Here is a 16,065-nt window from a genome sequence, read left to right as displayed (position 1 = left end):
AAAGATTATTAAAAAGAACCAATCACAGGAAGGATATAAGAGGATTTCAAATATATTTTTGAATATCTCTCAGTTTACTTAATGTTCTGTGACCTTCATGATGAAACTCTGTTTGGAAATGCACTAAATGTGGCACCTCTCACAGGCAGGTGTATTTAGTTTGAAATTAATTTAAACACTAATTTTACACAAGTGTCTACAATCAATTTTGTGACCTCTGAAGACAACATATTGCACCAGAGTTTACTTACATATCTAACCAAAAATGTTGATGTTTGTTTTTTAATTGACATTACAGAGTATTTTGTGTTGATAAGAATTCACATTATTAAAGTTACTGAACTGTTATGTTTATATACGTCAATAGAAATCTGGTCTGTTTCTGCACACAGTGCTGCAGAGTCCACTCTGTAGAGATGTAGCTAATAGGTTTTCCATCAACAGTCCGCTGTTCAAGACACGGCTACCAAGGTTTCTGGCTAACTCTTTATGTACGGACATGGTTTGCCTAGTCATTCTGCTACCTGACAGAATCAAAATGTGGAGACATTTCAATGGAGGAATTTCACCCACACTCAAAAAGCTAAAACCGCTATTTAGTTGGATATTCCTTGTAAGTTCTCATAAGGGATATCATGATTATTATGAAGCCTCACTCAACCAGTGAGAAGAGTTAATAGGATCTTTAAACTACTCTTTGGAGACAGTATGCAAATAACCCACTCCAGTTCAGGAGAGTATAAATTCTGGGAAATACCATTTACGCGGCAATCCTTTTTCTTTGCCAACTGGATTGTTTTAGCATGGCACTGTCTTGTGCTTTCACCTATGAACAGCCTGTTTCACACTTGCTAGGGCTCCTCAGTGTAGTATAAAAATCTGGTTAGCATGTGAAGAAAAGTACTATAGAGACTGCCTTGCTCAAACACTTTCTCTCTTTAATTGGGGTTGTTGGTTTGTTTTGTTAGCGTAAGTGTATAAAACTGACTGCCTATACTCATTAGTTTGAGTTTCTTTACTGTAATTCTTTTGTTTATGAGCAGTCCTAGAAAGCACAAATCTGTATACCTGTGGTTCGCTGTTAGGTGAGACGGCAGTGTCTAGTGAAGTTTGGCTGGCTGGTAAGAAGATCGTTATCTTTTGGATTTAAAAATATATGAGGATGAGCCAGGTTTGAAAACAAATCCTCACACTAAGCCAATTTTTCGTCAATCATATATTATTTATTCAGGATTGTTCCATGTTCACTGGTACAAGTGCAGAGTGATGCTGATGCTGTATCGGTTTTCTGGCTGAGACTAAGGTGGAAATAAGACTTTAAATAAGACTTTAAATGAATTGGGAAAATGCACCAAAACCTGTACTGAGTTAGGCATGACGTATAACATCATGGAAGGGCCGCATTGTAGTAGAAGATATTTGTGTGATATAGGATGAGTTGACCCTGTATTCATTACATTCTCTACATCCTTGATGGTTAAACTCTTATTGGCAAGTATAAATGTGCCCGTTTCCCTTTAGTCATCTATATATATTATATTTTTTTTGTATGGCTTTGAATATGGAATCAGCATGTGTTCTAGTGGTCCTCTCCATTATTAGCGTCAAATATAAAATGATAGTTTGGATTTTTATTTTATATACTAATACTGATTTAGTTCACCGCACACTGTAGCTCCCATTGTCTGAACGGCAAGACTGTCACCAAACTAAAAATGATTTTATATTCTGTGCTGCTTCCCAGCAAACCTTGAAAAGCTCCCATGTGGACTAGTTTATGATCACTTGTAATAATTCAATGTTTGTTATGGCACACCGGTTCGCCTGCCCTTGTGACACATTGATCATGCACTCCAGCTAATTGTAAAGCAGAGACATCTATTCTGTCGCTCCCCATCCTACGGTTCTTTTACAGATTTCTAGATGACTTTCTGAAAACACCAATCAGCCAGCGGGAAAGAGCAGCACAATAATATCATTAATTGTTGTTGATTTACGGTCATATTTCTTTACTATAAGCACTTGAATTGAAGGAGTATTGAATATATTAAAAATGCATGTAGGAGTACATATTTAATTAATATCTTTAGAGCACATTGTTTGTGCTGAGTCTAAATTGGCAACCTTCATGATACCATAAAATACTATAAATATTAATTAGTGTATTTATATATCTACTTGTACTGTGTGTATGTATATGTGTGTGTGTGTTTATATATATATATATATATATATATATATATATATATATATAGATAGATATGGATATATATATATATATATATATAGAGAGATATGGGGATATATATATATATATATATATATATATATATATATATATATATATATATATAGATAGATAGATAGATATAATATCTATATATCTATATATAGATATATATATATACCGGTATGTGTGTGTGTGTGTGTGTGTGTGTGTGTATATATATATCTATAATATAAAAGCCTAGTGGCGTGTGTCTGTGTGTGAAAAAAAACAAAAACAAGCTGTAGCACCACCTGCTAGGCGGAGTTATACACTGGCCTACTAAATTCTTAGCATTATCTAATATATAAAAGAAAAAACTATTTTCTCAGAAAGGGCTCATCCAATTGACCTGAAATTTGGTATACTGACATTATTTGACAAAAAAATTAGAATAGTCAGTTAACTTCCATCATCCCCCCTTCCCCCCGTGGGAGGGGTAGTAAAGGCTAAATTTACGAGTTGAGGGCTCAAACTCATTTTCGTGAGGTAATTTTACCTCATGAACACACATTTGTAGCGCCGTGTGTTAGTGTGTGTGTGTGGAAAAAACTTTTCTCAGAAAGGGCTCATCCAATTGACCTGAAATTTGGTATACTGACATTATTTGACAAAAAAATTAGAATAGTGAAGTCAGTTAACTTCCATCATCCCCCCTTCCCCCCGTGGGAGGGGTAGTAAAGGCTAAATTTACGAGTTAAGGGCTCAAACTCATTTTCGTGAGGTAATTTTACCTCATGAACATACATTAAAAAGGGCGCTTGCGTCGGGAAGTAACGCTCTTCCCTTGAGGAGGCCTGGGCTATGGCCCAAATGCATGACAAGAACCTTTTTAAGACCTTAAGTAGCTTGATTTGACTAGAATGCATGAGTATCATGCACGGGTTAACTTGTGTGTATATATATATATATATATATATATATATATATATTATATAGTGTGGTCTAATTTATCCTGATTTTACATTTTGTAATACTTGATTGCTTTCAAAATGTTCTGAAAGCAAACTTCCCATACATGGAAGTGAGAATTATAATTATAATGTAATTTGAGACACAGATGTGGAGAGTGTGTAGTATAAGAATAATAGTGCATTATATGCAACATAACAGGATTCCAGCATCTTACTGGAGAATCCTCATTGGTGATGGTATTTCTCCAACACAGGGTAGACCACTGAGGAGCATCTTTACATAATGAGTATTAGCAGAAATAGAAATCTATTCATTGACAAACTAGATGATAACTGCCTAGAGTAATAAGCTGTTAAGGACTATGTTCACTCATACAATGATGTTGCATAATCCTGTTGCTTACTGTAATAGCCTGAAATTACCTGCTTAAAATGTAGAAAGCACTGCTGCTAGGCTTGTCAGGTAGTTAAAAATGAACTCTCCTTACAAACCTCTGCAAGCATCAAAACCATTAATACAAGTATTACTACGGAATGACAGTTATTCACAATGCTACTGTCAGATGGCAGCAAGTGTGTGTTTCTGAGTTTTCACAAGGTGATTACAGGCAGAAGTCCTATTTTAGTTATCAGCAGTAGTTCCTGTAAGTGTCCTTTCCAGCTTACTTATTTCAAGTAAGCAAAATTTTTGACTAGAGTCACCCTTTAATCTTCATTACAGTACCCTCTAGATTTATTTATTAATATTTTTTATATTATATTATTATATAATAGTAATTCTATTTCACAAATATATTTTAGCAGTGCTACAACTGAGAAAAACACTGCTTATACGGTAATACCCAGACTTTATTACAAACAGCCAAAGAGGTAAGAGGGCCCTGCTTGCAAACTTATAACCTATAGATTTTGGACTTTTCTCCACTGTGCTCTTCCTTTTGAGATTGAGATTTTCTAGACCCTTCAGTGATGTGTGAACTCAGGTTCCCGATCCCACCACCAATTTCACCAAATTCATAGCCTCTTCTATTGTGCCCATGGAATAATGTTAAAGTTGTTGCTGACAAAAGAATGAATTTCTGTTTATATACTGTGCTAAAAATTAAACAAAATGACTCCAGGACACTGTACTTGATAAATGGTCCTGACCTCCGACACCAGGGTCTGACCGTGCACCTTGTTAGTGTTTAACCATCAACAGTTTACCTACAGTCCATGCCATCATGTGTCGTCTTCACCCCTATGTCCTCTTCTAAATGATTCTGACTTTTATATACCTGGGGCTTTCACAGATTGTGGATTACCCTTTTTTTTATTAATTCCTTAAATTCTGGTGCCCCTAAATTCTGCTGCTTGAGACAGCTGTCTTAGCCTGCCTCTTTCTGGGCATGCCCTCACCTCTAATTTGATATTTTACAAACCAAACGGCTCCATCTGCCCTTCTCAAAAAAAGTTATTTTTTAAATTTATAAACGTAATTTTTTTTAATTATTATTTGCAGTTTTCTCACATTTTTGTATTCTTTCCCATTTCATTAATTGTCATTTGAACACATTATAATTTTCCACCGAATGCATGAAATTCGCATTGTGGCATTCCAGCATCTGTGTGGTTTGGGTAATCTCATAAAAGTTATGCTCTCAGCCTGTGAACAGATCGCACTGAAATTTATAGACAATGAAGAAAAAGCTCAAAGCTTAAACTAATCTGTTTTCCAATATCACAAAAAAATCTAATTTTCACATATTACCCACAGCGAAAAGTATAAATCCGTCAGAAAAAATTACTTTAAAATTTCATCATGGACAAATAATTATTGCAGGCAATGTTGGGTGATATTTATAGCTCAGGATGACTGCTTGTTTGCAGTAAACACACAATTTTAGGGGATGTTATGGTGATATTGACGAGTCAGTGGTATAAATAATAAATCCAGGAGAAAGATTCTGGGCTGGAAGGAATGTATCATTAATTAAATTACATATAATGTACCAAGTAAAAATAATATCACAGCAAAAATGTACTTTTCCTGGCAATAAATTGATGTTTGGAAGCAAAAAGTGTATATACAGAAATAGGTTAGCACTAATATAGATGGAAATGCAAAACTATAGCAACTAAGAATTTAAATGATGCTGCCGTGAATTAATAACCATGTTAAGCTGAAAAAGGATACAATATTGCAATTGTTAAAGACTGCATATATGCTGTAAGGACCAAACATAAGCTGATCAAGTAAGAAATGAACGCAGCTTAATGCAAGATAGTTTTGTGGCTCTGGTATCCAACACTTCAGAGGTACTGGAACCAATCTGATTTGACTACACACATTCCCCAATTTGGCACTCAGACTGCACTCATTGGCACACAATTACTGCAGTCACTTCCAGACCACATGCATACAGTCAGCTTGCAATCACCGTCTTATGCATTTTCCGCTAGTAAGTCTAGGGATCATTAAAGAAATTATCTATAACAATGCAGTATATAGAGGTTGTGTCGCTAAATCTATGAAAAACATATATATATATATATATATATATATATATATATATATCAGTGTATATGAACAGCACAGACTTAAAAAAAATCTCAAAACATTTAATGAAGTATAAAATATGTCACAGAGTAATGGCCAGCGATCGTTTCAGTGTTCCACACTTTCCTCAGGGGCACATATTATATATACAGTCATGGACAAAAGTTTTGAGAATGACACAAATATTATTTTTCACATAGTCGGCTGCCTCAGTTTTTATGATGGCAATTTGCATATACTCCAGAATGTCATGAAGAGTCATCAGATAAATTGCAACGAATTTCAAAGTCCCTCAATGATCTTTATCCCAAAAACAACATTTCCACTACATTTCAGCCCTGTGACTAAAAGACCAGGTGACATCAGGTCAGTGATTCTCTCGTTAACACAGGTGAGAGTGTTGACGAGGACAAGGCTGGAGATCACTCTGTCATGCTGATTGAGTTAGAATAACAGACTGGAAGCTTTAATAGGAGGGTGGACCTTGAAATCATTGTTCTTCCTCTGTTAACCATGGTTACCTGCAAGGAAACACATGCAGTCATCATTGCTTTGCATAAAATGGGCTTCACAGGCAAGGATATTGCTGCTAGTAAGATTGCACCTAAATCAACCATTTATCGGATCATCAAGAATTTCAAGGAGAGTGGTTTAATAGTTGTGAAGAAGGCTTCAGGGTGCCCAAGAACGTCCAGCAAGCGCCATCTCCTAAAGTTGCAGGATCAGGGCACCACCAGTGCAGAGCTTGCTCAGGCATGGCAGCAGGCAGGTGTGAGTGCACCTGCACATCATGATGTGATGAGTTCGGTGTGGAAGAACTAGACTGACGTACACAGAGCCCTGACCTCAACCCCATGGAACACATTTGGGATGAACTGGAACAGAGACTGCGAGCCAGGCCTTCTCCAACATCAGTGCCTGACCTCATAAATGCTCTACAGAATGAATGGGCACAAATTCCTATAGAAACACTCCCAACATCTTGTGGAAAGACTTCCAATAAGAGTGGGAGCTGTTATCTCTGCAAAACGGGGACCAACTCCATATTAAAGTGTATGTATTTGAATACAATGTCAATACATTTCCTGTTGGTGTAATGGTCAAGTGCCCGAATACCTTTGTCCATATAGTGTGTGCGTGTGTGTGTGTGTGTATGTATGTATACGCATCTTATATATATATATATATATATATATATAGTCTCAGACCTTTTCAATCCTGTGGGGGAGGATCCTACAGTATATAGTGTGTGAGTATAGTAGCTTGAAGAAGGAATTTTAGTGATTCCAAATCATTGGTGCTGTGCGTTGATAAATCTCTGCAGAAGATCTGTGAGTGCTGTTCATTTATACTTATATATATATTTTCCAAGTGGAAATTTACAAGTGGTGGTATAGAAAGTGTAAGTGAATGGAGTTTGATAGTTTTACAGTGAAGGCAGTAGAAGTGGCGGTATGACATACTAACCTATACACCCCCCACTTCCACCACTGTATTTACTTATATAATTAAACAAGGCATGTTCTACATATTATTTAAACATTGTATCTAATCCAAAGGCAACAAATCATCATCATCATCATCACCATTTATTTATATAGCGCCACTGATTCCGCAGTGCTGTACAGAGAACTCCTTCATATCAGTCCCTGCCCCATTGGAGCTTACAGTCTAAAGTCCCTAACACACACACACACACACTAGGGTCAATTTTGATAGCAACCAATTAACCTACTAGTATGTTTTTTTGGAGTGTGGGAGGAAACCGGAGCACCCAGAGGAAACCCACGCAAACACAGGTAGAACATACAAACTCCACACAGATAAGGCCATGGTCAGGAATTGAACTCATGACCCCAGTGCTGTGAGGCAGAAGTGCTAACCACTAGGCCACCGTGCTGCCCTATACTAATGTATGTACGTGTTGTTTGCCATTTTTTCCATTAGATTGATATTTTTCTGCTCTGTGGGAATTTGTGTGTTTCTGATGCAGGTGGTAAATGTTCTGGAGCTAGAACCCTAACAGAGGTAGAGTGGTTTGGGAGGCTCTGCAGTAAAAGTTACCCAGTGCAAAACAAACTTAATATCTGTGCCTGGTTTGCCAAAAACAACACCTGTGCATAGACCGCCTCTGCTACATAAACTTCTGGCCCCAGTCTGTGTATGTCCAGTTTTCCTCTTGTGACAAAGGTGTATTGTTAAAGCAGCAGAGCTTTTTCTTTCATCATTTGTTACTAATTAGTTGTTATTAAGACATGAATTATTGAAAGATGCTCTTCTTCACATTTTGAATAGTTAAAAGGTTTACTCTCCTTGGTAATAAGATGTGGCAATGCTGAAAGAAGGTAATTAGAGCTTCAGAGCAATGGACCATGCTGCAAACTTAATAAAGCTTTGTCTGAATAAAAAGATCTCTCGGTTTCATTGTGCCTTAACAAATTGGTAGCGGAAAGAGATAAATTCTCTTTTATTCAGGGACATAAACACAAGTTATTTTCCTTGTACTCTCTGCAGATTCCATAATTATTCTTAAAGTGTAAAAAACAGTAGCAATTGATAATATTTAAATGAAAATCCAATTATCATTAAGAACAGGTCATTTACTGTGAATTTGCCATTCCAGATAACACAAGTTTCTTAAATTGATATATCTGTAACCAATAATGCTGCGGCTAAGTAGTTTAAAATGTTAATATAATTGCATTCTTTGGCATGTAATGGATCATTATTGCGTAAGCAGAAATTTAAGATAAAATTGGCGTATTATGTTGCATATATGTATGTTTGGCTCTGATATCTACCTGTACACTTTGTAGCATGTTATAATTTATATGCAGACAGACTCCATGACTGAATTTTAAGGGCTTTACAGTAGGTCTGCACCCAGAGATAGGAGAAACTGAGGGGTGGGTATCTCACTATCCATTGTGTCAAGACTTTTCTTTCATAAGCAACTGATGTAGTTGTACCTGGGGTCAGAAAAAATGAACTCAACATAGAAGCAGCATTAATAGTGGCTGCTCTGTCCTGCACATGGGCCGATGAATTGGGATTTCAGTGATAGTAAGGGGGGTAGGTACCATCATTATGTCATCAGAGATAATACTTTGATGTAGGAAGATCCAAGGTAGGTCCTGCCTGGGTTTACCTTCTACAACAACACTTATAGACCAAGGGTAATCTGAATCTACTTGTTGCTTATATGTCAGCTGCTGTTCAACCAAACAAAGTGACTTGAGTTATCAACTGACACGGACACATTCTACATGCCTGTCGTGCTGTCACTTGAAAATGGAGCTAGCACTCTAATGTATGGGAATTTATGTCTTTTTCACATCCTCAAATTTTATAATGCTTATATATACATATACACAATATACACACAAATATTCTCTTATGCTACCAAGTGAGAGTCATACGATAAAAACAAAACCTTGTAGTATTACTGGTAAAGCAGATGCAGTGCAAAAACTTGAAATAAAAGGTAATGATATTTATTTATGATATTTAATTTATTGTATGTTGTTTTACCTAGGCCAATTAAATGTCCCACCAGAGCAAATAAGTGCCCTATTAGACATTAATACATATTCATGGTCCAGAGCTACATGATCAACATGAAATACCTGGAGTATTTTTACTTGGCTTTATTAGAAATTGAATGTCGTCACTTGTTATGATCTGTCCCATCCCTTTGCAGACAGGTGCTTATGAAGGTGGAACTTCTTTAATTTACAGAGATCACGGATGACTGGCTGCCAGCCTCCAAGTAAACTGAAATGCTCTGTACAGATTGGTGGATTCACACACATATATAACCAGTGATAACACAGCAAGCATATCTGTCGTTATGTTTTTCCTTTATTAGTAACTATGGGCAATTACTTTTTTTTCTATATTTTGAGACTTGGCTATTTGGTTTTTGGATTAAGTCGTCTTCCTGTAAATTCAACTGTGCAGAGTAGTTAAACTTTTTCTTAACTGTCCAAAGGCAGTTTACACTGAAACATTTACTTTGGTTGAGAAACAAGTCTGTTGATGCATTATCAATTATGCAATCATTTTTGAATGTTTAATAATAAAGTTGTGTGTTCTTTCTAATCCTTTTCTTAAGGTGATGTGATGAATTTACCACCGTACCTTAGGATGGACTTTTTATTAAACCGAGGTGCATCTGGAACTAGCAGAGACTTAGGGCAGGCTTGCTTGGAACCTCAGAAAAGCCGAACTCTGAAGCGACCCACAGTTCTGGAACCAATACCCATGGAAAACCCATCCGCACGAGAAGTACAATCCTGGCAGCCCAGTGCCGGGGCAGCAGCAGCTGCACCAGTACCTCCACGAGAGGCAACAGAGTTAGGACAGGCAGCTAAAATAAGCAGTTCACAAGAATCACTGCTGGACTCCAGGGGTCACTTAAAAGGAAACAACCCTTACACAAAATCCTACACCCTGGTATAACAACAAAAAGCTTGTAAATACTAACAAATAAAACAAAATGCAAATCAAAGCTACCTTTTTCTACTGAATTCCAACATTTATAATTTATAGAAAAGATAAAAAAGGATTGCCAAAACATTTAAGAGGAATTTACAGACAATGCAAAGACTCCATTTCTTTCTCTTTGGATCACCAATATGACATTAATTTTCCTGGATGTCAAACTCTTTAAAGGATTTGGGTTTTTTCTGTCATATTTGTACCAATTTTCTACAATCTGGTGCATGAGAACATTTTACTTGAAAAGTTCCAACACACCCAAACTAAAGAGTAGATAAAAACAAAGAAAATTGAGAGATTTCTTTTTTTTTTTGTTAACTAATACTAACAAGTCCATTATTTTTTGTTACATAGAGTGCTATCAGAGAAGATAGACTTTTTTCATTTAAATTATCTCGTTGAATTTTGTCTTTGAGAAATAAAGGGTCTTCTGCCTTCTGCTGTGATGCCTGCTTTAATTTGCTGGCTCAATTAACTTTTTGGTTGGTTTACCAATAGCTAGAATATGCACTATACGAAGCTTTAAAATAGGTTTCATTTTCAAACCCAGCTTGTCGATCTTCTGTATGTTCACGAGAAAGCAATTTAAATAATACCTCCTTTTCATTTATCAGGGGACATTTCCAGCATTGTTTTTCTGCGAAGTCAGACATGTGATGAAGGGCTATCTTCAAAACATTTAAGGGCTCTGATCCACATACTGTACATTCCCAATGTATAGTTAATTACTATATAGCATTGCATGGTCTGGGTTTAAACTGTATCTTTGCTATTCAATGGAAATTCAGTACCATGAACAAATTTTTGTTGATGCATCCACTAGAAATGATCAATAAAACATTTTAGGTGTTTATTCATCAAACAGAACAGGCCACTTATAATATGACATCAAGAGTGGAGTTTTAAACAATATCAAAGAAAGCAGAACACACTTCTGCATAGGAGGTATATCTCACTTAGGGGTATATTTACTAAACTGCGGGTTTGAAAAAGTGGAGATGTTGCCTATAGCAACCAATCAGATTCTAGCTTTCATTTTGTAGAATAAACTAAATAAATGATAACTAGCATCTGATTGGTTGCTATAGGCAACATCTCCACTTTTTTAAACCCACAGTTTAGTAAATCTAGCCCTTAGATTGGTAACCTCTGGATTTAAAGAGTATACTTTGGTTACTTCATTACCAACATTGCATTCACTAAGAGAATTCAGAATAATAAAAAATATACATACATATTATTTTTTTTAAGGATTACATACATATAATAATTTGGATGGTTAGTACTTTAATTGTGATTTCGATTAACATACAGTTACAAATGATTTTCTTTTTTGTTTAGTATAATATCATATTTTTGAAGTGTTACATGCTCAATATTTTTAAATAAATTTAAATAATAAAAGGTTGGGTGTTTTTTCCATTGTTTACAACAGCTTTCCAGCATTCAACAAATTATTGAACGGGGTTTGTCACATAAAACTGATTAAAGACCTATATAGAAACATGCAAAAATACTTAACAAAAAAAAATATATTTAATTTTAACTGTAAAATATTTAAGCAGGTGATGTACATCCGAATACTATTGTTTAAGCTACTACTATTCATTAATATATTTAAAGCTTTCTATTTCATCATCATCCAAGCAGGTTTTAAGATTAACTAGTGTGTGTTAAACAATGATAGTTGTTGGATGTATTATCAATTCTGAAACTATTATACATATATTACAAAGACGAATGCCGTTGTAATAGACTGAATGTCCTGAAGCTAATGATATACTAAAATCTTTCATTATTTTTTTTAAAAAAATGCTGGTGTGTAACAAAATTCTACTATCTTGGCTGCAAAGGCCTTCGGCATAGTTGAATACACAGAGTAAATAGTTTGGTTATACTGTGAATGAATTCATCAATCCTCTTATTCCAGATTTACAATAATTACTTCTATCTTCATGGGTACAAATAATGAAAGTAAAAAACTCAAATTAACATCATAGATGCAAAATTAAACATTAAATCTTCTGACGAGTAATAACATTTATGCCGGCATGTATTTCTAAACATTTACATTTTTATTGCCACCAAATAGCTTTAATATTCCTATATGCACAATACACATATATTTTTTGATGATGTATTTGTTTAATATTTTAGATTTGGATGTATCTCAAATTATTCATATTCATACACTCCAATTTCCATCAGCAGATAACTCTAAGTTTTATCGGCAAATAACTCTGTTTATCAGCAAAGAAAGAGAACAAAACACATCTTAATCCGGTCCTATTCTTTTGGTATTTTAGTCGGCATAAAATAGTACAAATTTACATCCTGCTTAACAACTAGTTGCAGTAGTGCCAAATGGTCTAAAGGCTGCATTTTAAGACACAGAGCACTAGTGATACATTTTGTGAAGTTAAGAGAACATTAGCTTAGTATCTAAAGTAAGGAACTGAAACAGGAAAAGCGTTTTCCTGAAAATTGGAACCAGATAGCAGACCAGTTCCATGATAACTGATAAAAAAAACCAATTTTTTAAGAAGTGGATTATAAAAATCAACAGATGTACATGAATTCTGTGTTGGTAGGTGTTGCAATGAAAGCAAAACACTTAGGGCTAGATTTACTAAGCTGCGGGTTTGAAAAAGTGGGGATGTTGCCTATAGCAACCAATCAGATTCTAGCTTTCATTTAGTTGTTTCTACAAAATGACAGCTAGAATCTGATTGGTTGCTATAGCAACATCCCCACTTTTCCAAACCCGCAGCTCAGTAAATCTAGCCCATAGACTTTGATTGGTGAAAATGAATGTCGTACTAATTCTTCAGGTTATACTATATAGTCAAGTAAGCTTTAATACGCTGTATTTTTTGTGCAATCATGTTTATTTTTTGCCTGCACATAAAACACAACTAAAATTTGTTTGAGGGAAAAAAAAATATTAAATTTAATTATTTAGTACTATATTACTACTGTTGAATTATCATTGACATTTTCAAAGACTCTCTTACATTGAGTCTTTCATCTATTTAAATATATGTTTACCTACTTTTACTTACATAAGTCTAAACTATCATTATCATTTGTGAACATTAGATCATAGACTTGTGAATATTAACCATTAATGTCCACTATACACTTCTAGTACCTTTTCATAAAGGGTACACATTTCCCAATATCTCAATTTGGCTCCATTTGTACATTCTAGTGTGAGTGACAGATATGTCCACTCGCAACCACAGATTATTCTACTAAACATGTTCTGATAACCTGTTCAAATGCTATATCCAATCATTTCCCATGTATAATATATGTAAAGATTGTCCAAGGCTTTTAAAATAGTTTCCTGTCTTATCCAGCATTTTTCAAATATCAGCCAAACTGTTAGTCATTTTACATTTGACATTGCTGAATTTCCATTGAATTAATGCACCCAATGACACCCTCTGTGTTTTTTAAAAAAATTCTCTTTAACCAATATCATTTTAGAGGATTTCATAAGTAAAATTCACATAGCCTAGTCTAGATACTTCAGTGAAATAATTGATGCCCTCAAATGGTACTAAATAATGAACTGTGTGTTTAATAATTTACTATTGAAGAGCCCTAATTTACTTGGTGGTTTAAAGGTTAATCTTGTGCCTACAAAAAGATAAATGTTGGTATAATTAAAAAAAAAAGAACACCTGTGTTGGTCAGACTGTGAAAAGTTAAAGTAAATGTTTTAATTATTATTTGCTAATTATTTTTTCCCCTCAACTTTTCACAGTTTATTTTGAAAGCAATGAATGGTAGTTTATTTCTTTTTAGCTTATTGTAGACATCTCCTCTTTTAAATATGGGAAAAGGGAGATCAAACCATGTTTATTAAATGCTACATTATTTTTCAGCTAATGTTTTTTTCTCATAAATTAATTGTAGAAAAAAAACCTCTTTGAATGAATAATGACCCCTACATTCAATTATGTCTGATTTCTAAATTTGTGCTACTCGTGGTAAAACAATAAATTTTTTTGGGGGGAAACTGTCTCCCTGATAATGCCAAAGTTTTCAATGGTACATTGGACATTTGTATTTTATCCTTTTAATTTTCTCAGAATTGTTTTTCTCCCCTTCATTATGAATTATCTGGGGTGATAGAGGTGTCATTGCTTTCACATATTGGTCCTTAAGCTGTAGAAAATTAGAACATATTTAACATCATATATTCAAATTAAATTTGTCTTCTATGGACTACATGTTATCTAAATATTTATTTTATAATAGGCATATATGTTTCAAACAGAGCAAAACATAATGATCATCTCTGGTATGTTTTATTTTTATTTTACAAAAACATATATGCTAAACCTTGATTATTTTTTAAACTAACATATTTACATGTTACAACATAAACTAGGTTAGAAAAAAATATAGAGGAGATATTGACTCTTACAAAATTGTGAAGCATATCATGGTGCAAACGGAAACATCAGTCCATTTTGGCTGAATAACTGTGAACATTTTTGACCTTACGGTATCAATGAGTGGATATATATTTTTGTAACAGAGTAGATGTCTTCTCCTTATATTTTGTCTGATAACGTACTTTGTGTTGAAAAGTGGTTTAACTGATCTGTGGGATTGTACAGTATCTGTTGACACTTTAAACTGTCTTGATTTTAGAGGGTGCAAACAAATTGTATGTATTTTTTTAAGATACAAATGAACTCCATTTTATAAATATTGTATCCATACTGTACACAGTCTGTTTTATCACAACATAAGGGAGAGATTCAATAACCGATGACAAGTGTGGTTTGTGAAAATTGTGGCTGTTTAACTTTTCTTTATTCGTGTATCAAACTTGTTTAGAATTATATTATTTTTTTTAAAAGTGAATTGTGTCACAAACTTTACTGGTGTTTTACCAAAAAACATGTGGAAATTCACCAGAATTTATAAGATATAGAAAATGCAGACATTAAATTTGTGAGATTAAAAAAAAAACTATTTTCACCAAACATACTGCACTAATAATTGGGAGAGTTTTTTTCCAACTTGCCAAATTCATAAAAGCAAACTGAACTTTATACTTGTTTCGAGTTATATTCAACAAATAGAGGCTTAGATTTATTTTAAAAAATAAAATAAAAAATTGATGCACAATTTGTCTAAACATGTCTTCAATACATGCAGCAAAGTATGTTGTAAGTTTTACGTACTTTTTTATGTGCAACATTTTGGTTTAATATAAACACCTTCTTCATGAAATGCTGCAAAACACTGAAGATCCCAAAAAGTAAAGTCATTCTTCCTGAAGTTCCTTATATGGGCTGAAAATGTCAAAATGTTAGTTTTCCTCTACTGTATTTTGTTTTTTGTTTTGTTGTGCAAAATGTATTACATGTACATTGTTATTAGTGTGTAATGTTTTTTAAAGGAAATGTTTATCTAAACAATCATAAGCATTTGATACAATTTGTTTGTTTTAAAGTTTGTGAGCTGAACCGGTACCAATGAGGATACAGCCAATCAATTTACTCAAAATTAGTGACATCACGTGTAGCCATTGGAAAACATTAGCTATCCATCAATATGACTCAACCAAGGGTATGACATAGCGCAGCTAAAATTCCTTATATGTATCCTAAGCTACATTGTTATGAATTTTGGTCCAGCCCACAAAACTGCTGCATTCACTTTGTGTGTTTGTTCTACTTTAACCTGTTCAAATAATATTTTTCTTCTGTGCTGTAATCTTATAAGTGCATCATCACTGCACCTGCATTTACGAATGTAAAGTATTTATTTTTGCAATATTTATTTACTTTTGATTGAGCCAGAGGAAAACCCAAAATGCA

General features: G+C 34.3%; 1 protein-coding gene across 2 annotated transcripts in view; it reads left to right on the top strand.

Moving 5' to 3' along the window:
• Window positions 1–10,654, top strand: part of DSCAM (DS cell adhesion molecule) — a 397,849-nt gene extending 387,195 nt beyond the window's left edge. For both annotated transcript variants that reach the window (XM_075197270.1, XM_075197269.1), the window contains exon 33: window positions 9,834–10,654. In XM_075197270.1, the coding sequence (XP_075053371.1) occupies window positions 9,834–10,180 (347 nt within the window). In that variant the 3' untranslated portion in view covers window positions 10,181–10,654. The remainder of the gene's footprint in view (window positions 1–9,833) is intronic.
• Window positions 10,655–16,065: the final 5,411 nt, after the last annotated feature.

Source organism: Mixophyes fleayi, chromosome 2 (genome assembly GCF_038048845.1).
Source record: "Mixophyes fleayi isolate aMixFle1 chromosome 2, aMixFle1.hap1, whole genome shotgun sequence".
Classification (NCBI taxonomy): Eukaryota; Metazoa; Chordata; class Amphibia; order Anura; family Limnodynastidae; genus Mixophyes; species Mixophyes fleayi.
Note: the sequence above shows the minus strand (reverse complement) of the source record. Positions and strands in the feature narration are given on the sequence as shown.